Source organism: Aulostomus chinensis, chromosome 22 (assembly GCF_037954235.1).
Source record: "Aulostomus chinensis isolate RoL2024-O1b breed Wild chromosome 22, RoL_Achi_v1.0, whole genome shotgun sequence".
Classification (NCBI taxonomy): domain Eukaryota; kingdom Metazoa; phylum Chordata; class Actinopteri; order Syngnathiformes; family Aulostomidae; genus Aulostomus; species Aulostomus chinensis.
This window is the reverse complement of record NC_141341.1, coordinates 4,309,656-4,336,961: the sequence shown is the minus strand read 5'-3', so window position 1 is coordinate 4,336,961 and position 27,306 is coordinate 4,309,656. Positions and strand designations below refer to the sequence as shown.

The 27,306-nt window shown below is 46.1% G+C and overlaps 1 protein-coding gene across 3 annotated transcripts in view; it reads left to right on the top strand.

Annotated features, from left to right (window-relative positions):
• pvrl2l (PVR cell adhesion molecule related 2 like) overlaps positions 1 to 27,306 on the top strand; it is a 302,926-nt gene that overhangs the window by 146,818 nt on the left and 128,802 nt on the right. For all 3 annotated transcript variants that reach the window (XM_086193277.1, XM_086193275.1, XM_086193276.1), the window contains exons 4-6: positions 789 to 1,082; positions 6,780 to 6,897; positions 7,828 to 7,976. In XM_086193277.1, coding sequence (XP_086049403.1) covers positions 789 to 1,082; positions 6,780 to 6,897; positions 7,828 to 7,976 — 561 coding nt within the window. The remainder of the gene's footprint in view (positions 1 to 788; positions 1,083 to 6,779; positions 6,898 to 7,827; positions 7,977 to 27,306) is intronic.

Here is a 27,306-nt window from a genome sequence, read left to right as displayed (position 1 = left end):
CAGATGGTTCCAGCCCCGAATTTTAAGAAGCGATCGAAGTATTGATTTTGTTGTGAGGCCTTTTCGCGCGGGTGCTGCTTTTTTTTTTTTACTCATTTCGTGGAAAGAAAGGAAAGTGACCTCAATAAACCGTCAGGCGACGCCAGTAGATAAAATATTTCAATTACTCCATGATGGCCACAGCAGATTGAAAAGCATTCGGGGTAAATTTACTCATTTGGACAGACTTGTAACACTTGACAACACAAAATAATGGAATTCGCTGACATTTTGATTCGCGGCGCGTCCGAGGTCGGGCTTTTTCTTTTGAAGAAGGGAAGGACATTTTCATGGAACATTGCCACTTTGTAGAAGAAGTCCAGTTTGATTTAACAAAACTAATGTGATGGGGAGAGAAAATAATGTTTAGTATGTCAGCATTAAATGTGAAATCCTTGTTATTGGGTTTGATGTTTCACTTCAGTCGAGGGGATTCACCTGCGCCGCATGATGACTTTACTTGTTCCCTCTAGACGGTTTCCACAGTGTGAAAGCCCCAACTGGTGTCTGGGTTGTGGAGAGAGCGTAATCCACCTTCACACGATGAGGAACTTTATTTTTATTTGATGGCGAGGGTCACGCCGCAGCGTTGAGTGTCACGGTAGGATGCTGCGGTGGAAATGCCTGGATCTCCTCGCTGGTCTCCCCCCCTGCCCTCCCCCCTCCTCCGTGGTCTTCTCCTTACTTCTGTCCCGCTCCTCCCACCATCCCCAACCTTCCTTTTTCTTTTTTTGTTCTGTGTCTTCCAGCCAAGCCTAAGAACACAGCCAGCGTGGTGACTGTCCAGGCCGGCACCAAGTCAGTGGTGGTGGCCCGCTGCGAGGCAGCAGACGGCAAACCGGCAGCCACCATCAAATGGTTGGCGTCGGTGGGGGGGAACCACTCGACAAGCACCACCAACGGGCCCGATGGCACGGTAACTGTACGCAGCGAGTATCGCCTGGTTCCCACGCCGGCGGATAACGGTAGAGAGGTGAGGTGCATGGTTGAGCAGAAGACGCAGGATCGACCGTGGGTGCACCTCATCACGCTCTCCGTGGAGTGTAAGAAACGCACGCACACACACACGCACGCACACACACACACACAACTTAATTTACCATCTTTTTCCAGGAGCTCTTCATCACCTTCAGAACCATCGCTGTTAAATTCTGAACATAAAACAGATACATCACCGACGTTCTACATTAGAGAGAAAGCGATGAGGAGAGATTTATATTGGAGAACCTTTATGAGCGCCACACACCAGCCTGTCTGAGCACCTCCAAGGCCCTTTTCCTTATTATCTACACGGCAACAGCAACATCTGGTCAATTATCAGCTTTGATGAGTTTCCACGTCGCAGTTTGTAACAGGAATACAAACAAAGCCGATAGTTGTTTTATGAGTTTTCTCTGATGAATGGCAGTTTTAATATCAACGTACTGTACCAGCAGAGTCGCTCACCAGCAGGTTCCTGACAGATTCTTAATAAAGCTGCAGCCGCGCTATAAACGAGGGAGGGGAGGACGCGCGTGAGCTCACACGGCGTCACGTGTTTGCCGGCACAGCGTCCATCAGAAAGACATATCCATTGCACCTTCAAAACACGGCTGGAGGAGGCGGAGCCTGTGGACAGGTTTGTGCAGCTTGTCCCTCTCAAACGAGTCACTGGAACCTTCGGAACTGACGCAGCACCCAGACAAGCTACCCGACCCTTGTTGGATTTCACTAATACACTTATCATATTATGAGATTATTAGATTAAAATAAATAAGCTTTAACATCTTGCCAAGTGGGCCTTGAAGTAGGAAAGTTCATAATCCCCATTATCCAATCGAGTACTTGTCGTAGTGTAGGGAATATGACGAATCCTGCAAACAGGAAATGGACAGACAGGTTTTTGCTGGAAGAAGGTGCAACAAAGTGTTTGCTGCTTTGCATCACGGATGTTTTCATGGATTTATCAATGCCCAGCAGTGTTAGGCCATAGATTCTAACGAGCACACGCCTCAGTCAGATAAGGGATCAATGAGACAGGCAGCCCGCGCTAGCCTGCGAGTAAACAAGCGCTCTGCTTCTGCTACCAGAGGCTACATAGGGATGCTGGAAGGTTGACAAAGGGGCAGGCATTTTGGTCTTTTTTTTTTTTTTTTTTTTTCTTACCGGGGAGACAAAAAAAATCACCCCCCTCCCCCCCAACCACCCACCCGACCCTGCCGTCACACACGTAGAACCAGAGCCTTGGCGAGTTGGCTCCGTATTTTATTTCTCTTTCTGATCCACGTTCAGTCAATCCAGCTGTCGGCTCATGTTACAGATGCATTCAGTCGCATCATTGATCCCCCCGGAGGTTTCATCTTTACATTCTAACCTGCAGCTACGGTTTATTTTTGTTGCTGGAATCTTCTTTTTCTTTCTTTTTTCCGATTATCCTCTGGACGTCGGGCTCTGGTTTCTCCAACACTTTCCCCTGCTTCGTTGTTGGGTTCTATCACAAATGCCTCCTCCAGGACTCTGTAATTAATAAATAATCAAGATAATGTCAGCGATTAATGGACAATCTTGACCTCAAAGCTAAAGGCAAACGTCATTAATTCCTCCGCGGCGGACTGCCTTGCTCCTACACCTCCAAAGAAAGTGAGGGGCTTCCGCGCCTACGTGGCGAGGTTCTTTATGACCTTCAAATTATCAAAATGAGATGAAACTTAATGCTGCGGCGTGTAGCGGTCACAGCGGTCTGTGCCACCAGGTGCGAACCTGCAGTTACGTTTCCAGAGACGCACGCACGCACGCACACACACATGCACGCACACACACACACACACACACACACACAGCTGTGTAACCTACTGGAGCCAAACCCTCACCCTACCTGAGGCAAAAGGACATAATAACAAGTCGTACTCCTCAAACTATCTGTTCCATTTTTCTCCGAAGTGGAGAACCGGCCAAAATATCCCCACTACGATGGCTTGAAAGGCAAATCCTGACAACGATTGGTACACAAGCGCACGCACAAGCACGGTTCCTCAAGCCTCTTTTGGGGGTTTTCACATACTTGCATTAATTTTCCTGAGACTTACCAGCTCTGCTTCCCTAAACCTAACTACTGACCAAAGAAACCACTGTGTCACCAGTGTAGGAGGCAGTTTTTGCCTTTAATTGCAAACTAATCTGGTTTGTGAGCCTGAAATTGTCTTAAATCTCTCTTACATGCACAGACACACACACACACACACACACACACACACACACACACACATGCTAATTTAATCCTTTACATTTTACTCTAATTTACACGGGATTAAAATATTACGCGTGAGGTTCAGTGTAGCTTTCCTGAGACTTAGGCGTGCTGACAGCGCCGTCTCGACTACGTGACCTCGCCCCGCTGTTTGCCGCAACGACGGCGCAGATTGTCTTTGTTCAGCCTCTTTTTTTCTAAAAAAAAAAAAAAAAGTCTGCCAGCGTTCACACTCGCACTGACAACTGCCTGTCAATCTGTGGCAAGTGATAAAGAGTGGCAATACCACTGGTGTGTGAACACCAATCCACCAGCCACACACACACACACACACACACACACACACACACACACACAGCTGCCAAATTATCTTGCCTGGCATTTAAGTACACAGTGTTTGCCCAGTGTGTGTGTAAACGCACATGAATGAACACAAACAAGGCTGAGACGCTTCAAACAAACTCGCAAACAAACAAAATTAATCAGTCAGTCAATCAATCAATCAATCAATCAACCAATCAATCAACCCAACCGCCGTCTACCTGCTGTAGTTGCAGGGACGGATGCTTTCAACTTGAGAGAATCTGAATAAATCAGAAGGTCTTCACAACTGCAGGATGGTCCAACCGATAAGTGAAACTAATGGCTTCCATCCACGTTTGCTGCCAAGTTTCCAGTGGCGTTTGTTTCGCCAACAGCAGTGTAGGATCATCTTTGTCTCATTATGACTGTAATTGAATGCAGTGTCACAAAACTCTTGTAACGTTAGGCAGTAATTTTCATTTTTCGGCACTCGGCTGCTTCTATTTCCCCCCTCCTCTGCTGTGTAATTTGAGCTGACTGTGCATAAAACTCGGCGCTGAGCTGTTCAGGTGCTTGAAGTGAGTTTGTGCTGAACTGTGCAGGCATCGACGCAGGGACCTGAAGTGGGAAGAGAAAAATGAAAAGTGAGAGCTGGCGTTTGCTGTCTGTTAGCACCGAGCCGGAACTTCGTGACAAACCCACGGTAGGCTAGCTTACAGTGGCCGGAGATGCAGGCGAAGCGTCTCTTGTGCGTGAGGTTTGTCACAAAGCTGAACTGGATCAGGTTCCCTGGCTGGTCAGCGGAGACGTTCCTCCTCAATCAGGAGAACGTTGACGCTAAAGGCTGCTTTGTGGAGTAACAAAAAAAAACCACAAGTCCCAACTGTGGCTTCTCCGAGTTGCGCGTCTCTCTGTCGAGCCACTTTCTTAGAGCCGTGTTTAATTAATGAAAAGAGAGAAAAAAAAAAAAAACAACCTCAGCGCCGTGCTTTACATTAAAGGCCTGGATCACCCTTAATCTGTGTGTGAGACTTGATGGTTCCTGGCTGTCTATCAAAATACAGGCTGGTTAATCAGGATTAATGACTGCCAGACAAGGGTTTTATCATCAGGAGCTCAAATATAATCAGAAATGCAAAACACACATTTGCTGCTCAGGGTCCCGATCAGCTCCTCTGCTCATGACATCACTCGTAACGATGAGGGAAGCCACCCAGGATGGCGCCATACGCACCGATAACACCTGTCGCAGGTGGGAGGGGTGGCGGACGGGTGATTATGATGTCACTCTTCACCCGTTAAGTGTTAGCTGAACTGATCCTCACAATGGTAGAAGTGCAAGAACACACACACACACACACACACTGTTACTCACTGTTGGTTTGTGGTGTGAGGGATCATGTATCCTGTCTGCTGTATGACTCAGATCAGCTTTTATAGGTCAACACTCTCTGGGATGAACACACACACACACACACACACACACACACACACACACACACACACACATTCTAACTCCCTGTCCTGCTGCTCTCTGGTTTAACACGCCGTCCCCATACTCGTCTCTTTCTCTCGCTTCATCTTTCCTTCGCTATCTCTTTCTCCTCTGTCTTTTTTTTCTTCACACGAGAGGGGAGAGGGGGGAAGGGAGCCGCTGCGCTTTTCTCCTCTGCCTTTAACCTCCCACTCACGCCGCTTTGGTTGCTCGTCACTTTAACACCAGAGTCTTACAAGAGTGACGTGAACTTCCTCATCATTCCAGTAGAAGAATAAGTCAGTCTGCCATGATTTTTATAGGGGAGGTTATTTAAGGTAGCACGGAGTCCTACTGTCTTTCTGACATTTGGAGTGTCTCACACACACTCACACACTCACACACACTCACGAGTGCTGGCTGACACTTGTCCTGATATAAAGGCTTTGTTTCGCTGGAGCAGCGTGGTGCGACATGCCCAGCCAGATTAATAAAAGCCTCCAAATGGCTGAGAGGGATGACAGATTGATGTCATCCGGTTTTCTACAAAGTGTCAAACTCAACTATTCTCAACCTCAAGAGTCTGACAAAATATCTCCTGCCGCCTGCCCCGACCTTTAATTACAACTCTGATCAGCACACGAGACGATGAATATATGTATATATATATATACATATATATATATATATATATATGTACATATATTTTTACACCATAACCGAATCCTTCATGAATGCGGGTCTATCACAGTGCAGTGAAAATGAATAATCCACCCACACACTCTACTCGCGGGCTCCTGCCTCACCGAGGCCACCTCAGCCAAACCCAGAGTCGAAAAATGTCATTTTTATTTCAGGAGAGATCCGCCACCGGTTTTAATGGGTTCTTCCCTGATCCGGTCTGCACCCCTCGGCTGGGTCGGCTTCGTAGTCAAACTGATCACATGATCCTCTGGGCGAAGGTAACAACTGGTAAATGTAAGACATTACGTGTGGATCGCGATGAATGGCTGTTACACACTGGAATATTAAACATTTACACATAAGATATCATGCCATGTAATTAAATACCGACTTGATGTTTTCATCTTGGACAAATAACTGGTTAATTTTTGGTTAATTATAGGGGGGAAACAAAAGAAAAATCCCTCATGTCCCTGACCTTTCCCTGGTATATATGAATTTATTTAAAGAAATAAATAAAATCCAGTTGTTTGAGTTGAAATATTTGATTAAAAAGTCATCACTGCCAAAATTGATATTCGCGATGAATTTAGCCTCCTGCAGCAACCGAAGTCTTTGAATCAATCGTGCAAAATCGCAGCTCGTGGATCAAGAAACAAACAAACAAACACCGAGGGAATATCGAAGTTGTTGACAGTGGTACAAAACTACGGGAAGCGGAAGGAGAAAGACATGGAATCACCCAGTTAGCATGCGAAACGTCTCAGGAGGGTCTCAGGACTGTCAGAGGAGGACGCGTGCAGGGACTCAGAACAGGTGATGTCAGACTTTAGTTTACCCATGGAGCTTTTAAACAGGCGAAGCCGCCTTCATTATCGCCCTGATTGGTCCACCCAGTTGCTCCAGGCGGCGACTGATGAAGGTTTTTACTCACTAACGTGGACCAGTTGAGACACCACTTGTTTTGCTGACATGACATGAAACCAGCGAACGGTGGGAGGAGGAGGAGGATGTGAATCTCTCTCTCTCTCTCTCTCTCTCTCTCTTTTGCAGACCCTCCATCTGTGTCCATTGAAGGATACGACCACAACTGGTACGTTGGCCGTTTGGACGCCGCGCTGGTCTGCACGGCCAACGCTAACCCCGCGCCCACCACCATCACCTGGACCGCGTAAGACTCCGTGTCCGTCTGTGCTGTCGACACGCCTCCTCTCACTGCCAGGGTTTCTAATTACCGCTGTGATCACGACAGAGGCAGCAATGATTCATCTTTAACGGTGATATCTTCGCAGTATTTTGATAAAACATTTCATCCTGATGGACAGATGGCGTGCTGAGCTGTATGTGTGCAGCGGTCGTGATGAATACCAAGCAGGAGACGGAGCGGCTGCTCACGTCTGTGATTTTTTTTTTTTTCCTTCCATGAACGCCGTCTTTGAATATCACAAACTTTCCTCTCCTTTCTCCCGACACAGCTCTCCCAGTGTTCCTCCCTTCATCCTCATGTCGCTTTCTTCTCTGTCTCTCGCAATTATTTGTCGTTTTGATTTCAATTCTCCTGACCTAAATTAACCAAATACCTTGACATTCAAGTCCAGTTCCTTCATGTCCATCCGTCCCTCCCGTCCCTGGTAACAGGACGTCTCGCGAACAACTTTGAGGGAATTATTTTCACATTTGGACCCAATATATTCTCTGGGATGTGAAGACGGTCAAAGGTCAAAGGTCACCTCACATGATAGCTATGTTCCCAGCAAGGTCTTGAGTGTCTTCAGACTTGCCACAAATGTCCAGTGGGACTGGAGGATGAACTTCAAAGATGATGGTCACTGTCTCCTTGTGTGTGTGTGTGTGTGTGTGTGTGTGCGCGTGCGTGTGTGTTTGTTATCTGTCCTACTCTCGTTAACTCTGTAGGGGGGGGGCATTTCTATACTCTACTGGTAGCTTTCATTTCTTTTATTAGTTTTTCTCTCTCAGTCCTTTGATCGCCTCACACATTTCTTTTATGTTGTCCTTTTCAGTGCTGCCCATTGTCCCCCCCGTCACCACCTTATATATCTTTCGTCCTTCTTTATATTCTCTCTGTCTCTCGTCTCTTCAGGGCGTCGGGTTCTTTGCCAGACACAGTGGTGGTGGAAAACGACAAGCTGACAGTGAGAAAAGTGGACGACACCGTCAACACCACCTTCATCTGCGAGGTCAGAAACAAGCACGGCGCCAGCAAGCACCAGATCACCACCATCGTCATCGGTGAGTCCGTCAGCAGAGAACGCGCGCGCGCGCACACACACACACACACACACACACACACACACGCACACACACACATGCTGTGCACAAGTGGATGGAGGGAGCAGCAGTGATGGATGAATATTTACCTGCAAACACGATGAACACACACAAGTGACACCACAATATCCCATCAAACACAACAGGGCAATTTTCTCAAACAGCACTGCATGTGATTACTGCCTACACACACACACACACACACACACACACACACACACACACACACACACACACAAACAATTTGACTTTCACTCGTTTCCTGATTCGACTCCACACGTTATTTTGACAGACGCACGCTTGCACCTCCTCAAACATACACTTGCACACATGCATGCACAAAAACACAAATCTCTCTCCCTCACTCTCTCACACATACACGGACACGCACACACTCACATAAACACACACGCACACACATGCTGGGATCAAGGCTGATCTGAGATCTGCAGGGATGCTGGCCCCTCTCAATCCTCACAATAGACTCCCTTTTTTCTTTTTTCTTTTTTTTTTCCCGGCCGTGTTTTCCTGCGTGCCGGCCAGCTTCCAGCGAGGCGCGGCGGAGGCTTTTGATTGACCCTTTTCCCCACAGCAGGGCTAAATTGCAGGACAAGAGCCAACTCCAAATGCTTATAACTTCAGATCGAAACCACTCTCTTGAATCTGGAGTCTGTGTGGCCGCAGTGCGACCAAGAAAGCGTAGCGCTGCTGGACATAAATTAAAAGTGAATTGTGGTTTATGAGTCTGTGAGAAGGCCCTCGTTAGAGCTTTGTGGCCCTGCGGTGAACGCGACAAATGTCGGTTGGGACTGTTGCAGAAATTCTTCCAAGGGGTTCAAGTTGGTGTGAGCCAGTTTGCCGAGACTATATTTCTTTCCTTTGTTACCTGTTTGCTTCTGTTCAACTAACACCTCCTAAGCAAATGTGCCCCCCCCCCCCCCTTTGATTTTTATTTCCTCGATTCTCTGTGAATTTCTTGCTGGTGAGAGTACGGTGGGTTGCATGCCATCTTTCTCCTGGGTGTTGACTTTGATAGTCTGGTTGCTTTTACCTCGGTGTCGGGTCTGTTCTTTTCTCTTCTTTTTTTCTCCCTCCTCTGCCCTCTGACGCTTTCACACATTGATCTGACACACATACCTCTGCACTCACAAGCACACAAAAACCCCAAGAACATGTCAGAATACCGAAATGCTTCACTACACACCAGCAGACAGGCCTTAAAAGCTATGTCTTGTTCCTCACCCTGTGTGTTCCCACACTTGTGCTGCTCTCCACACTGCCTGCTCGACCGGTCAAAATTCAATTTTTTGTTGTTGTTGTTTTTTTGGTTTGTTTGTTTGTTGTTGTTGTTGTTGTTTTTTGGGTGTGGAATTACATTGAGTAATCACCATGTTGAGCTTCATAGAAAACAAAAACCGACTGTGCTCTTTTGCCAAAAGACAAGAGAGAGAAAAGCCACATTTAGAAAATCCGTGGGAAATCGGAGCTGGAGATTTGAATTGTCTCCTCCAAGAACAAAGATGCTGTGTTGCCAGGCGGTGTGTTGGGAGGGATGTGTGGGAGGTTCAGAAACGGCTAAGCTGCCACTGTTCTTTGCTGGAAATGGAGCATTGTGAGAGACTCAAAGTATCACGAAGGGGTACTCTTTCCACTTCCAGCGTACGTATTTGGTTGCCAGATAATTTAATTGTCATCATTTATTTCAAGGAAGCCACAAGCTGCACCTCCAAACTGAAGTCACAACGCCAGAGGGTGAGATATTTAGTCCACCCAAGGACAAATGGTACCAATGATTCCAAATGCAGATGCTATGCGAGTTGGTGGTCTATTGAATATCTGTTCCAGTTAGAAAAACCTGAATATTGTACAAAGAGCACAAGCTACACCATGACATCATACAAATACTGCATTAAAGGGCCAAAGATGCCAGCTGGTACTGCGTGTATTGCTGGTAGTAGAAGGAATGTGATGAACTGCACCTGTTATCAGTCCCGGAGTGAAATAAGGAGTGTGTGTGTGTGTGTGTGTGTGTGTGTGTGTGTGTGTGTGTGTGTGTGTGTGTGTGTGTGTGTGGAGGAACTGAAGACGTCCGTCATCTTCTATCCGTCAGCGCTGCCTGATTGTTTATCTAATAACGCTTCAACTCTGTGCTCCTGAGAAACGCTCAAACTCCTGCTTGTAGCCCGGTAACTGATGCGGTATTTGTCCGCCTGTTCATGCTTTTCCAAATATATCAGCTTCCCTGACATTTATAGTGTGAATATGGAGAATATTGTGGTGCAGTAGAGGAGAGTGTTGGGTAAACAGCATTTTCCTGATGACCCTAAGGTCTTAGTGGCATTGTTGAAGTGTGATATAAACATGTTTACACCTTAACCGCGGTCCTACTGGAGTCTTGGCAGCATTGTGTGCCACGTACTGCATAGCTTCCAATGAGTGTTACGCTCTGAAAACGCAGTATTTTGCATGATGAGTTGTAAGCATGATGTGAAATACTCGCTGTGCCCAAAGAGACGGAGAGTGTTCCAGGTCAGATGCCGGAGGGAAACTCTGATGTAGCATTTAGCGTGCTAACAGGGTTGTACAATAAGCATTTCAACACCTTAATCAAATCATTGAGAAGGAGGTCAGTGTCTGAGCCAGTAGGCTCACCTTCAGTACATCTAAACCCCCCCCCCCTTTTTTTTTCTTTCAATCTGCACTGACCTGATTCTGAAGCCAGGAAACCTCCCAGTCCTCCAGATGGCCAGTCTGCTACCGCGAGTGAGTCACAAACACACGACTGAATCTTGCAGATTGCTTGAACATTTTTTAAAAAAGCGATCGCATATGGCTGAATGAGTCAGTCAGTAGTAGGTTAGTGGCTGACACAGCAGCTGTTAAACCAGTTAACACCCAGTACTGATGAATCAGGAACCTTCTGTCCCAGTTAATACAGTGAATTAACGTTTCTGTCATTCAATACACACCACATGAATTCAACGGACACGCGACCAAGCTACACCAGCAGCTACGGAGAGACTTCTGTTGGTTTTGTCTGTAACACTCGCTCGTTGATGTATGATGTTCAAGGCCCGGCTAGGAGATACAGCAGAGTGGCCGTCTAGCAGCCAAAGGGTCGCTGGTTCGAACCTCGTTGCTCCCGGTGACCACGTCCGAGTGTCCTTGAGCTCCTGATGAGTAAGAGATGTCTTGACACGTCGGCCCACGCGATATTGATAATGTCCAGGGTTTCCTTTGCCAGCCTGCCTGGATCGTCTTGTCCTGTGCGAACACCTGTTGATAGCTTACAGTAGAGGACTGGAACAAGAGGAGGTTTACGCTAGTAAATCCACGCTGGAGCTGAAGTTATCTAGTGAATACAAAGACGTCCAGGGTTCCCAGTGGGCAGATCTGCTCTTTATTTATGTTGCTCTTGAACTGGAAGAATTTCAACAGCTTTGTGATGTTATGAACTGCTTTGTCTCGTTGTTTTTAGGTCATGAGCACATTTCATTCACACACCACTTGAGCTTTTCTTTCTTTCTTATTTTTCCCTCTCACAGATACTCCTTCAGCAATGTCTTTGCCACATCTAAAGCAGGAGTTTCATAATTTATTTCAGCCCCCGTTAAGGGTAATGCACGCTCCTATCCATGACTTCCTGTTTGTTATTTTCCAAGTGATGTCACTGAGCAACGACTGGTTTGTGATTGGCCAACTGGCGTCAGAAATATCAGGAAGGTCTTGGTTTTTAAGGAAACCGTCCTTGGTTGGCTCCTCGGATTAAGTCTGTCCCCAATATTAAATAACAATGCAGTTATTTTCTGCCAAAGTTAAACTGGTAAAACGTTTCCTTTGTTGAAGAACACCACATTGACACAAAAGAAGCACAGATTCAGAATTTGATTAGTCACGACTGCAGTTGATTTGGTCTATTTTGGGGCATTTAGCTCGGGAGTGTCATCTGAAGCCGGAGTCCTGACGCGGCCGTGGCCTGGTGTCTCACGATCCGCCTTCTGTAAATCCATATTTCTGGATCACGAAGGTCGTTTGCCTACGCTGCAGAAGAAACACAGAGGAAACCGCTGGCTGCTATCTATAGTGACACATGCCAGTTCCGGTGTCTCAGCATGTGATGCACAAGCTGGGCTCACGGTCATGTAACAGTTAATACCCGGCACTTTGTGTGCAGGGGCCCAGGACACCCTGTGAATTTCCCTGCTGAGAACCGTTAACGGCTCTTCTCTGTTCTGTTAAATGGTAGATGAAAGCGCTGGCTCTGCTGTCTGGCTTGTTTTGTTTTGTTTTTTATGCTGCCGTCGAGCAGCCGTCACGTGTCACGACTCGCTCCCAGCCTCCACCGGGGGCCACGACTTAGAGGACGAGGATGATGAAGGGAAGAAATTGGTGAATGAAGACGTAGAAGAGGGGGAGAAGGATGAGTCAGGATGGTACTCGGAGGCATTTTCAGCACTCAGACCAGATAAACACACACAGGCCGCTCTTTGATGATACACCTCCATCTCTCCAGAGTAAACTTTGCTGTAAGTCAGGATGTTTTGCTGACAAGAGTAAAACCACTGCGCACACACACACGCACACACACAAAGTACAAATACACACCGCACACAACCTGAACCCCCAACTGTTATCAAGCACATGATGTCAATATGCATGGCTTGCTTAGTTGCCATGGTGCCAGCTGGATCTGTGCTGAGGGAGACAGAGGGGATGTTGGCAGAAAGAAAGGGATTGGAGTGGAGGATGGGAGTGGATATGAGCAGGGATGGGCATCAGAGAGACGACAGGGAGATTCGCTGAATGGCCGGACGCTGCGATAAAGGAGAGTGGACAAAGCTGATGGTGATGGAGAGGCACGAACAGCCGGCGCACAGCCACAGGAAAGTCCTCTAAAAAGTAGATGACGTCCCATTTGAGAGGCCGCGCTGGCAGGAGGTGTGACCCCCCCCCCCTCTGTCCTCTACCCCTCCGCCCTCGCTCCACCCCTCCTACATTCAATCCTTTCATGGGGAGTCCAGCTGGCACGGGGCTGGGGGCTACTGGTGCCATTCAAACACACACACACACACACAGACACAAAGTCACATCTGAGGGAACCAGCGGAGAAGCACTTCCCCGCATTCCCTTCAGCAAGCCAGATATCTGTCCACGAACACTCGCTTTGCAGTGTAACACGCACGCACGTACACGCGCACACGCGCACACGCACACACACACACAAATTGGACCATGCAGCTTTGTGTGTAAGATAATCAGATGATCTAGCCATGGGGGGAAATCTCTGGCACTAACTCTGTGGGACGTGAACCTCAGGCTAACCTTGGCGTAGGCGTAATGGAACACACGTACAATATGCAGATAGACACAGATGGGTCGAGGAGTCGTTGCATTCTATTTGAATAAAATTCAATGTATGCGATGTCCCGTAGGATCATGGTGTTTGCGCCTAATAGATTGAAAACCAAGATTAATATTGGGTTCTTGACCGTGGCAGATACAAAGTGCCTCATAAAGCATAAATTAATAAAAGAAGATGAAATGAAATGCAATAATGTACCAAACCGCACAATGTGAAGCAAAATAAAGCAAACCAATAAAACAGAGATAAAGATGGAGCCTACAAAGATAGGTCGATAAATCTGATCGATTTTGGAAGATGATTCAGAGGTTTTTGAGGGGTTTGGTCTGTTTTAGCACTCATCTTCACAACCTGCGTGCACCGAAGTGATCTTCTTTTTCTTTTTTTCTAGCTGGAAACCTGCCTGATGCTTTTCCGAGCACTTTCAGATGAGACGATTTGATTTGTAATGACACTGGATATTCATGGAGGCCGACATGCTGGTACAGTTAGACTTCTTCCTTCTGTCTTTGCTCTGGAATGAAGACTGAACCGTTGGTTAGATGAAGTTCGCCCCTGATACAAGGTGATATCACCTACAATCAAGTTGTTTTTTGTTTTTTTTTCCTAGCAGACTCTATGGGTGACTCCTCCCATTGTTCTGTGGGGGGTGGAATGGACACAAAAGGATTTCTCGGTGTTAGAACCTCTGTAGCGCCGATGTTTAGCACTGCTGTAGACCGTGAAGTCGGTGTTGTTGGCATTTGTCCTCCGCTGTGATTGGACCCCGGCATTTTAACCAAGAATACAATATTTTTCAACCCTCTGTAAGAAGAGAATACATGCTCAGCCCCCCTGTGAGGGGGACACACTGGTGCCGGGGAAGAAAAGGATACTAAATCTTCAAAATGCGGTGCTGACTTCTGACAAGCCCCGCCTCTCTCCAGACATAAAGCCATGACTCAACCATCCTGTGTGGACGGTGCGTTCGGAATAAGGAGCGCCTGTTTAGACTGCCAGTCGGATCTCATTTCCTCTCAGCGTCTCGACACGGCGGTGGTTTCTCCTCGTTTGGGCCTCGTGCCACTGAACTGTAGCATTTGATGGCGCGGGAGGCTGGAAAACGTAAAACCTGCTCTCAGTGGTGGATGTGAGAAGTGTGGACGCCCACCAAAATGAGGTTTTAGTGCTGTTCTGGCTGCGCCCGCCACCTCACCACCTTCAAGTGCTTGTTGTTGCTAGGTTACCAAACCTGTCGTCTGACTCGTCAGAGGAAACAATGGATCTTGTTTGGGGAAAAGCAATATCGGAGTTTTTTGATAATTATATTTGCAGATGTTGATGTCAGCAGTATTAATGTTTTATGCATCGTAAAAACAAAAACAAACAAACCCTCAAACGTTGCAAATCATTACGATTTTCCCAACTCGATGTGTTTGTTGTTTAGCATCATTCACGATGAGCGAATTGACGATATGAATATCAGCATCGAGCTGATACCAGTTATGTTATTGGAGTAGAAGAGCAGATTTTTCAGTGCATCGCTAATATTAGCCCACCCCTCAGTGCTGGTGGGTTCGTGGTTGCCAGTGACAGTGAGGATCAGCTCTCTCAGCCTGTTTCCAAGCGAATACGAGTGCAGATTGATTTCAGTGAGAACTCAATCCTACCCTGGTCTAATCCCGCTGCAGGAAGCCAACCAAAAAACATGGAGGATTGTGATCCGTCTTCATGCTGCATTTGTTCAGATGTACAACAACGGGGAGAGGACGGATGTGAACTTCTTAAGGAATCCCACATTTGCTGGATATCTGGGCCAAAGACTTTAGATTCCCCGGCGCTGCATTTCTGACCAATTAGACGAACTTCTACGAACACATTTCTAGCTCTGCTCCTCTGTACACGCCCTCCCCCCCCAGAAAATCTACCACTGAATTTGTCTGCTTGAATTTGTGCACCGTGAAACTGAACCGGACTGAGGAGAAAATTAACCCAACTGTCTCCATCCCAGTTTGACTCCGACCAGTCGAACAGACTGTTGTTGTGGGAGTGTCTCAGAGATCTTGATGTTGGTGTTGTGGTCTGGCATCAAATTTCCAAAATAGGTCGAACCATCAAGAGCTGCATGGTCAGAGCTGGATTCGACCACACCATACGAGGAGGGTTGAAAACACCGCAACAGAAATCACGGACAGATCGGCCGTTGTCCCCTTGATGTGAGTGTTTGGGCGATGGCTACACCGGGGTAATGTCTGTCAGGAAGATAAGAGCAGAGGAGAGAGCCTGCAGGCTATGGCTTATCACACACACAGACCTGCAGGGAATACACAAACACACACACATAAACACTAATGCACTTGATGGGGGATGTCAAGTCTTCCACGTAGAAGATTTGAGGAGGGGGGAAGGTTTCTATCTCACCTCGGTATCGCGAGGTGCCCGGCAGTGGTAACTTCAGTTTATTTTTCTGTCTGTGGTACAGCAGGATGACCTTCCAGCCAACAGATTACTGCCACTGGTGCAGAGCTCACAGCTCGGTGAGGGAGAGAAAGTAGAGTGCTGTGTGTGACCTTTCCACCGGTGTTTATTTGCAGTTTGTGATTAGAGCCTGTTCAGTGTCTCAGAGCGAGTCTGACCTGGAGAAATCAGAGGAAATGCACCCTGTGGCGTTCGTATTAATCGAGCAGCAGAGGCAAATAATCATCCCATCTCCAGCAGGGTGATTTCTGGCAGCCCATGATGAGGCGGCTGTGGAGAGGAGGTGACCCCTCAGACTGCTGCTGTAGTGCCATCGTGGCATATTTCATCACGTCAGGCAGCTTTGGAGCATCTTGCCGTCGTCACGATCATGACTTGATCGATGCCTGCTCGCATAATGAGGCTTGATAACTATAATTTAAATATAAATGATCAATGTCAGTCTGCATCCAACCATGAAATGATCACTTCATCCGGCTAATAAATATCCTGAAGATATCTAGAATAATAACCACTTAACCAACTTAGCTACATGTGACTGCACCGTAATTCATGTTGTTCCCAGCAACTTTTTCTCTTCCTCCTGCAGCCAGTCTCTGGTTCATCTTCAGCTACTAATCTCCTCTTTTCACAGAAGCCATTTTGACATGTCATTGCAGGATAATTAATTGCATTAATTATGGCGCTGTTCCAATTAAGGGGCCCAGGGCCCTGGTTATGTGTGCACCAACTCATTGGAATGCCTCCGACACGCTAAATAGAACCATTCCACGATTAATTTGATCAATTACACGTGTGTTTACCCCGGCTTGTCAAGATGGCTGTGAAAAGCGCCTATTAGCTCTCTATGCTATGTGTGTTTAGCTCACAGAGAATGCAACTGATGAAAAGTGTGTGTGTGTGTGTGTGTGTGTGTGTGTGTGTAGGCTGATGAAAAGCACTTTGGGAAATGTAGGAAATGTAGGAAATGACAAACTGCAGCCTAAGTGGGCAGGAGAAAGCGTTAGCATGCGGTGTTCGTTTTAGTCGGCCGGCGATCAGAAGTGTGTGATAGCCTTGCTACCATTGTACTTCTCGTGAGCTGGAAATCGGAGTGGACAATGTTAAATGTACTGCATGTACTGTATAGCTGGTTTTTGTACTCACACATTGTCTGAACACTGTTTCTACGTTCTAAAACTTTGGGAAGCTCGTTGAGTTTTGATTATCTTCACATGGCATCGCACTTTCATGTCTCTGTACACATGCAGGCTTTCCTATACGTGGCTTTCACGCTACCTCAGCTGTTGTTTGACAAACAGGATCATTTGCTTATTCTTACGAGGGCCCACTCAAGTTTTTCCCAGCAGAATAAAAGGAGCTTTGGATGTTTGTTGACCACAAACTCACATTTGTCTTTCACGACAGTTTTAAGTCTGAACAAAAACCAACCAAAACAACAATTATAGCTGGACGGAATGAACAATATTAACTTTATTCCCATTAATCTGCACCAGTGGCATCATCTAAGCCCCGCCCACTGCACGCTCACCTGGCTGAGAGATCGTTTTGAAGACATTCGGTCAGCTGTATGTCACCAGTTCTATGTATTTAATTCACCCATAGATGGGATGTGGCTCCGGAACCATCTGAAGCCACACCCACTAGCAGTAGACATTCAGAAACAGATGATGACGTCTCCCCACACCCCTAAAGCACACTGATGTGGGAGGGCTTTGTAAAAAAGTACAATGTGCTTTTGAAATATATTTCACCTTGAGCTGACTTGAGAAGAATGGGAATTGTACAACTCTTTTGTCTGGTTTTAATCGGAAAAAAACCCCAGTGTTTTAACCTGGACGACCTGCTCAACGGGACTGCGTGTGAATACGTACGCACGAGTTTACTAAGAGAGTTGATATGAGAGACTTCCTCCTCATCACCCCCCCACCAGAGAGCTGCGATAAAGATGGCGGATGGAAGAGAGATCGGTGATATTTTATCATGCAGACCTCAGATTCAAGTTGTTGTGTGTGTGTGCGCGTTTGTGTGTGTGTGTGTGTGCATGTGTTGCATAATGCACCTTATGCTTTAATATACAGTGTGCCACAGCAGCAGGAGGAGAATTGTCTGTGTGTGTGTGTGTGTGTGTGTGTGTGTGTGTGTGCGTGCGCGCGCACGCACGTGTGTGTGTTCGGTGCAGAAAGGTGGCCTGATCAAGACGTAGAGGGTCTCATTATTGAAAGGTCAGCAGTTCAGTGTCAACACCAGCCGGCGTGAGCGGACCGGCAGCCATGACACCTCTCCCCCCACAACCCTGCCATCTCGACGGCCATGGCTAAAGAACAAAAATGTCAAAATAACGTCTCCGAGTAAAATGTAGCCACCTTTTTCTTTTTCTTTTCTTTTTTTCCCCACACATGTTAGGCAACACTAAGTAGCGGTTGTACCCAGGATGAATGCTGCTAATACTTGGGGAAACTCCCTGGTCTGTGTGGTAGGTACATCAATGACAGCTACTTAGGATTAGGCCTATAATTGGACTCAAATACAAAATACATTGATGGAATATAATACAGCACAACAACACACTCAGAGAATTAACAAGAGTCTCAACTGAAAATGAACAAAAGTGGGGTTCAAGAGGTGAAAGCGGGGGAATAAGGAAGGCTGCACAAAGCCTGGTTACTCCTACCCACTCTCATTACTAAATTATTTTCTGGGAATTCAGCCAAAACTCACCAGTGGTTCATTTTTTTATTTTTTTATTTTTTGTCCTTGAAGACAGTTACCAGAGACAAAGGATTAACTAAAACGGAGCAGGATCTAAGAACAGACAACGCCGCCTCTGTTGCGGATTTATTGGTGGTGATCATGATTTGTTTTCATCCCCGACTGCCCTCTTTGTTGCGGTGGAATGTGGCATAATCATTATGCCACCAGCTGAGAAATTCCAGTAAGGTCTGGATGCTGGATGTAAAATTAGAGCAAGCAATTTAACATAGTGGGCCAAACTGTGTAATTACAACTGTGGCATTTGTTTCGTGATGCACTGCAGCGGGAGGGGAAAAAGTACCTACACTGTGAAAGATTCAGCTGTAAAACAGGAATTGTTTATTCTTGTGATGAGATGAAGTCGTCGTATCCCTGTTGGTGTCAGCTGAGGGCTGCACCCCGAGTTTGTAGGCCCGTGGGCGCCACTCAGGAACGTCTGTAGAGATATGATGGACGTGTGTGATGTCAGGACTGGAGGAAAGGATTCCCGGTACCTGCTTCACGTGTTCTGCTTCATTGAATTAATATTTGACACTGATATCCAGTATTTGCTGTTCTTACAGCTCTGAAGTGACAACGGGGAGGCGTTTGTCAGATGAAACGGAGCAGTACTGTAGCGATATTTTCTGCAGAAGCTGAGGACGACCGTGCGGCTAACGCCCCTTTAAAAGCAGCGAATTAAAATGTATCTATTCATTTATCTGTTACTTTGAATTTTTAATTGGACACGTTTTTTTTGTTGTTGTTCTTGACTCAGTTCTTGACCCATCACACCCGTGTTCATGGCTGGTTTTAATTTTTTATCTTTTCCTGTTTTTAAACTTTTAAATGTCAGTGTTCATCTGCTCAGAGGAAAAACAGGGCGAACAAGAATCATCTTGACTCTGGTGGATGCGGTTATCTCGAGGTTCTCATGGTAACGGGTTATCTTGTTCACTTGAGAAAGCGTAGGTCCGCCCACCCAGTCGACAACAAGTAAATTAGAGCTAAATCTAACGATGACGACATGAGTGACGATGGGGGACCTTGGAAGCGTCCGTGCAGCAGTGGAGTGCTGTCTCTGTTCCGTAGTTTTGGCGTGTAGAAGACATATTGAAGCTTCGCCCACTATAGATTCATGCTCAGAATTCCTCAAACTGCAGTGTGGTGTATACCTGTCAATCAAACCTCGCCTCTACTTTGAAATCTATCAGTCATGTTGAACCGGGATGCATTATTGATAGACAGCCGGTCGAGCTGGAACAGGACCAGAGGGGTACATGGTATACCTTCTAAATATTTTAAAGATAATTACTTGTTTCTTCTGCTTAAATCTTTTACATCTGGTGCTGGTTCAGCTTGATGCAGTCAAGATTTCATGGCTTTTCCCCTTTTACTGCTCCAGTCAGGAGAAAAGCATGAGCTCCTTGATAGAGCTGAACAGAGCTGAAACCCTGCTGGTTTCAATCAGGGAGAGGCAGTGTGTGGGTGACCTGTGAATGCACAAAGCATGGACTCACACACATGCACACACACACACGCACGCACACACGCACGCACGCGCACAAATCTCCTTCTACATCCACCTCCCTTCAGCCTCTTTCCACTTCTTTGAGTCTTTCAGTAGATGTGGTTTTGCGGAGCTGCCATCCAAGTCCAAATCAAGTTTTTCAGCTGGATGCCTCGGGGGAGAATTACGTACGCTACGTGTAATTGTTCACTGTGCATCGACAGAAGCACAGTACACAAATCCTACAGCATTTTTCTCTCGCCACCACGTCCTTGCGCAGTTGTGCTGCATCCCTGTCTCATTCACTCCTGCACATATTCAGCATCGGACTCGTGCGCAGGCTCATTCTTCACTTGACTCCCAAGGTCAGATGTTAGTTGTGTTACCTGCAGCTGAAGCTTGGCGGGGGAACCGTCAGTGATTACCTCTGTGCTGCTGCTGCTTTCCATTTCAGCGTTACACACCCTGGACCACCACTTGGCTGCTGCTTCTTATGCAGTTCATTCCCCCACACAGGTCGAAATGCGCTCACTGTCTTCCTATGATGAGAGAAGACGCAGGTTTATTGTGTTGTTCTGACCTCTGTCCTTGTGGATTTATAGATTTGAAAAGCAGCTTAAACCCCATTTGTTTTAGATTTGCTTTTAATTAACCTCTTTCTGTGCTTTCTGTTTGCCCTGCATCTGGGTTTTTCATGTTTGTCTTAAGATCTTTGGGACACCCTTCCCTTGAAATGTGCCATGTAAAGAAAATTAATAAACTAATGATCATCCTTTTATCAAAACTGAATTTTTTAAATACATGCAAGCAAACTGTAGACATGTGACACGCTCTACATAGCATGTTTTTTAAGCAGCAACAAGGCTGTTTGCTCTATACAGCCTGCAGCATGAATAGAGATGTTTCTATGGAGATTCTTTCATTTTCAGTCCCTGGAGGACTGTGTTGTTGCACGATAACAAAATAAAAAAAAGAACAGCCTGAACATGGTCAGTATGGCAGGCTGATGAAAATGATTATTGACTCCAACCTGTCGCGACGCATCACAGGTGAACTCGATCCGTTTCTGCTGCAAGTACAAATGAAATCGTACTTTTCAAAGTTGTTCTGATACACCGAGATAGAGTGCAGTCGGGGATCGATTTACTCAGGCATGTAAATACTTCAGTCGGCCCCAAATTGACCTGGGCGCTCCCTGCATGCTGCCGCTGCAGTATTTAACACAGGAGACCAACAGTGCACAGGGGACGAACAGAAGAATGTAGCGCTGGCATCATGTCATCTTTCAGTGGGTTCAGACCAGGGGAGAATGGAGCTGGAGCTGCTCCTCAACTGTGCATGGTTGTACGAATACACACACACACACACACACACACACACACACACACACACACATGCGCGCGCGCGCACACACACACACACACACACACACACACACACACACGCACACAATGGCCATTAACTGAATGTCTAATTAGATTAGTTGTCCCTAAGAAGCAGCCCTCCAGTGGTTTGCTGTCAATGAGTGACACACCATGAAGACGACGGTTTCATGGAGTTACTTGATGTCCTGATGTGTTAAAACACATTTGATCATGTATTTTCTATTAATTGAGTCTTTGTTCGTTTCAAAAAAGTATAGATAAAATTACAGCGTGGTAATAACTGGTCAGAAAAGAATACTCGGTTTTTTTTTTTCTAGTAATCTTAAATAATTTATAACCTCTTCCTCTTAGCTGCTCCTAAAGCTCCGGTATTTTGGCATGAAACTGATAGTCAAGTATCCTGTATCATACAAGCTGCAGAAACACCTGCAGCCACACACACACACACACACACACACACACACACACACACACACACACACACACACACACACACACACACACACACACACACACACACGTACATCAGGAGCCACGCACCATGTTGAAGGCACCGATGCCGCACAAGGCTCAGCCGTGAGGTAAAGGAACAAACTTGTTAGCGTCCAGTTACAGTTGTAAATGTGTTTTATTCTTTTCAGAGGTAAAACCAAAGAGAAAAAAAAATGCCTGAAACGTTGTTTTGTTCTTTTGTTCACCTTTGCAAAGTAGATGCTCGCTGGAGGTCAGCCACCACTTCCTCAGATACTTGGCACTGTCAATGAGCAGATGCATTGCTTTTGCATTCATAATTTAGCATTAATGCAAATTATTTTAGCTTTTAAGATTCTTTCCTTCCTACCTTTGGAACAGAGGTTACAGCACCCGTGAATCCTTTTATTAAAAAAGCCGTTTCCAGCAGGTCTAGTCGGTCCATCTCCACTTCTTGATCATTCTTCATTTGAATTCTGTTTGTTTCCGTTTGTTTCTGTCGGTGTTCTATTTCTTTACCTTGAGATGAAAGAGTGCAACGTGCACCGGGGCTCGTCTTTCACTCTGTTTTTACGTAACACCATGAATTAATCTCACAAAGTTTACCAGGAGAGACAGTAAAGTATCTATATAGCTTATCTATTCATGATTGCATTGAAATATTTAGCGGGAAACAGGAAGTGTGCATCCCCGCCCGTGCTACTCTATCAGTTGTCGCTATTTTCTGGCACAGCTTTGGCTGTAGCGAGGTAGGTAGCATGCCGGATGATGGCGTTGACATTAATAATCCCACCTGCAAACGCAAGGGTCAAATGTTTGACCGTGCGGGTGAGGAGCCAGCTGCTGTCAGTGGGTGCAGCACCAGGCCTTCATAAGTTGGTGAGCAAATATGAGAGGGGAGCAGGGATTTCGAGGTGTGTGTCCAGGCTACTTCACACTCTCCTGTGGTTTCCGTCAACATCTAACCCTCCACCCGTAACCTTCCCGCCTCTCTCCTCCTGCTTTGTCTCGTCCTCGTCATTGAGCGGTCTGTAGTGGATTAGCTGCAGATTGTGATGGCAGTCTGACCCCGGCTGGCCCCGAACAAGCCCTGCTGGCTAATTGAAAGACAGCACGCTGGTCTGCAGGATTAGAGATGACTCTGTCTGGCTCATTATTACACACACACACACACACACACACACACACACACACACACACACACACACACACCAATCAACACACCGAGCGAGGGAGGCGTTTACTGAGGTTTGTGGACGTGGCAGGCAAGAGGGAAACGGCCTACACGCTAAACAAAGTGAGAAATGTGACGGGTCGGAGTACAAAATAATGAAAACGCTCGTTTATATTTTCAATCAAAATCTTTTTCACAAGCCAGACCTTCATCCTCATTGTCGCCGAGGGGTCTGAGTAATTAATGGCAATCAAAGTGGGATTTATTTTCCCCATAGATTGCTCTAATAACTTCATACCTGAATCCCAGGCCTCACTGTTGTTACCGCATGTAACCAAATGTACAAGAAATATCAAAACTGCTGGATTTTTCTACTTAGTTGTTGCAGTAAATTGTAGCCTCTCTGTTGCTATGGTTATACACAAGCGCATTCATTTTAGAAGGCAAACAGATGGTTCGACTATTTAAGGTATTAATGGACACCCAGCAGCCAATCAGTTTCGCGCCTTCACCCAGACGGTGGTATTTCATGTCTCCTTTCAGAACCGCTCCTGATGATGAGTGTTTTTTTTCTTTTCCAAGCGTGTCGGAAATGGTTTCAAAAACTCCCCTCCGGTCTCGCCGCCGATCTACCAAGACGCTGAAGTTCGGCGGCTTGTTTGTCAAAAGCCTTCAGCAGCAGTTGATCCCTCGTGTGTCACGTGATCCCTTCTTCCTGCCTTCACGTCATTTTTCATGAATGTGATCCAAGCGTCTCAAGCCCTGGCCCGAATCGCTGACGATTTCAATCTTTAATTCACTATTCCCAACACAGTAAACACTCCAGAGTTTACAGAGAGCAGTAAATGGAGATTTCCAATAAACATGAGGTGACGGTAGTTTATTGTTGATTGTATCTGAGTGTCGCCAGCTGGTTTCATTTGTGTGTTGCTAGTAGCAACTATTGCTGGCACAGTACTACAGTGGTGGCAGTACAACTGGCATTGTTAAATCCATCCTTTAATTATATTGACGGGCAAATTTTATATACTCCCCTCCTGCCTGCACTGTGGAATTATCTACCCGCAATCTTTACCTCTGCCAAGGAGGCCATGTGACAAGCGTGTGTGTGTGTATGTGTGTGTGTGTATGTGTGTATGTGTGTGTGTGTGTGTGTGTGCGTGTGTTGCAGGATGTCTCTAAAACAAGTGGACACATTTTTATGAAATTTGCTGTAAAGCTTAGTGATATTACAAGGAACATGTGGGTCGCTTTCAAAGGTGATCTGGATCAAATTGTAGATCCTGGATCCTGAAGACTGTTCTCGGCTATTCCCAGGATGTAGTTGTTAGCGTTATATTGCTGGACATATCGTCCTAAATTTGGCCATATGTTCTTATATGTGGCCAATACGACGCTTGACGATGTCGGCACATAAGAATGCCATTCTAAAACCAAAACAAAACAAAAAAAAGGGCTCTGGTTTGTTTGTATTTGTGTCAGCTAATCACAATTACCAGGGGTGGCACAAAGGCCTGGAGCAACGGTGCCATATGCCTAACCTAATAACCGGTTCATGTGCAAAAACACGGAATACAGCCGCTTTGCAAATTTCCACGCTATATATACTGAATTATTTGCGTTATTTGTCCAGGATGAGATTTGACGCTGACGACAAGATGTGTTCGAGTTATACTAAAAAAACAAACAATACATATATACATATGTATATATACTGGTATATATTCACATATGTGGTATATTTGTCAACGAGTTACCAACAAGGGCAAAGACAACCTGCTTTATGTACATATTTGTCAACACATTTTCAGTGAGTAGGTGGCTACTAGCTAGCTACTGTAGCTAGCTAGCTAGCTTGGGGGACTTCCTGTCGTATAGTGCTTGCCAGTTTGGGCATTTTACAGGTCGTCTGTGGTTACGATGTTGCCAATATGTTTACTGGTTTTATAACATTGTGATATTTCCTTAGACTGAGTAGCAATGTTTGATTAGCTCGTGCTAATTTAGCCCGTGTTTTACTGTGGACCAGTATGTGTGCAAGGCTACTTGTGCAGAACTGAAAACATAGATTTCACATTTTGGGAAATTGATACCATTACAAACGTGCAGATTGTTTATTATTTTCAGTTTATGTTGGTTTTTCATGTATGTCTTCATTTATTGTTGTTGTTATTGTAACTTAATATTTCCTTCCCAGATTCCCTTTTGTCCCCCCCCCCCCCCAACTCCTGTTTTCAGTTTAAATTTTTCTGAATTCTGTTTTGTTTGTTTTTTTAGTATAACTCGAACACATCTTGTCGTCAGCGTCAAATCTCATCCTGGACAAATAACGCAAATAATTCAGTATATATAGCGTGGAAATTTGCAAAGCGGCTGTATTCCGTGTTTTTGCACATGAACCGGTTATTAGGTTAGTACTCTGACTTTACTCACAAAGCTTTTACTGCGCTCACAGTGAGAAGCACCGACTTGTTGAGTTAAACTTTCATTTGCTTGACTGGACCCAGGCTGCAGAAGCCCCTCGCTGGGCCTCTGACAGCAGAGGCACTGTGGCACCCAGCGGTGGACACATTCATGATCATTCATCTCAGGTGCCTCCAACCAGGGAGGAAATCCTTGAATTTATGTATGAATTCACCCCCCCCCCAAAAAAAATTGAAAAAATATGTGATTTTCCTCATTTATTCATTTTTCTTTATTGTATTTTCATTGAAGAAGAAAAAACAAAAAACGTTTGAGTGTTCTCAGGCAGGCCCTGGAGCAGATGTAAGGAATTTGCATCAGTGGTAATTATATCCTTGGAACGTCTAAATCACGCTGAATCTCAAGACATGCAGCGAGTGCGTGCTCAGATTTGACAGTTCTGAGAAGAAAGACATTGATTGAAATTGCAGCAATCGGCGCTAAGGGTTCTAAAGTACCTTAATTGCCTCCAGGAGCCGTGTGTCACAGCCGCCGCTGCAGCTATTGACCGCGTCACTGAGGGCTCCAAACTACACTAAGTCGTTGTGAGAGCACCAGCAGGGACCAGTCCATCATTCCTGTCCGTCCCCGGGGAGGCGTCCCTCACATGCTAAAAACTGACCTTATAAGATACTGTAAGTTTCTCAGCGCCACGGCAACAAGGCTGGATCCATGACATTTTAATGAACCTATTTCCACAGTATTGATCAGGCAAGAATTTATCTCTCTGTTATTGTGCAGAAACATGGCACTGTGGTGTTATTGCGGTCCTGCTGTTTGCTTTTCATTTTCATGCTCCTGATCATATTCATGAAGAGGGCAGGAGGAGTGTGTGTGTGTGTGTGTGTGTGTGTGTGTGTGTGTGTGTGTGTGTGTGTGGTGTGTGTGTGTGTGGGGTCTTTAAGCCTGTCCACGCTGGGCTTGCCTCTCTCTTCTTCTGCCTCCTTTAAAAGGATGCAAGTGATCCTTCTGAAATGAGCAAAGGCACACATTTTCATCTCCCTCCCCCTGTTTTTTCCTCTTCCCTGTATTTTCTCCTCTGTCTGGGGCCCCTTTAACCCCCCCCACCGACCACCGCCACCACCACCCCTACTCGCCCTCCCTCCTCCTCTCTACCACTGTCCGTATTTGCTTAGAAATGAGTCACCCAACCACAAACCACCCCATTTAAGATGGAGGAGAGATGGATGGTGGAGTGGAGGGCAGCTCTGAGAGAGAGATGGATTGAGTGAGAGTGGGCGAGTGGGATGAAGAAAGAGGGGAGGGGAGAAGAGGGGAGGGGAGGGGGGGACTGTTTTTCACTCAGCTGGTTTTGTTGATCAGTATCAACAGCCAAGGTCTGGATCCAATCAGCTGCCGCATTCAGCCAGGCAGAATAAGACTAAAAATAAATTTGACGGCACACAACACTGGCTTACATACACACACACACACACACACACACACACACACACACACACACACACACACAAACAGCAGAAGCAATGCAAATCCAGCACCTAATGCAGCACAGACAGTGTAGAAGGTTGAGCACTTACTGGGTTCTGAATAGTGACACTCAGTGTGTGTGTGTGTGTGTGTGTGTGTGTGTGTGTGTGTGTGTGTGTGTGTGTCCATATTAGCTGGGATCTCTGCTGAATTAATGGAGCCACAGACATGTAGGTGTGAGACATCACACTAATTACACCAGCAGTGCTGTAGCCGTGCCATCAATAATGTTCATTAAACTACTGAAC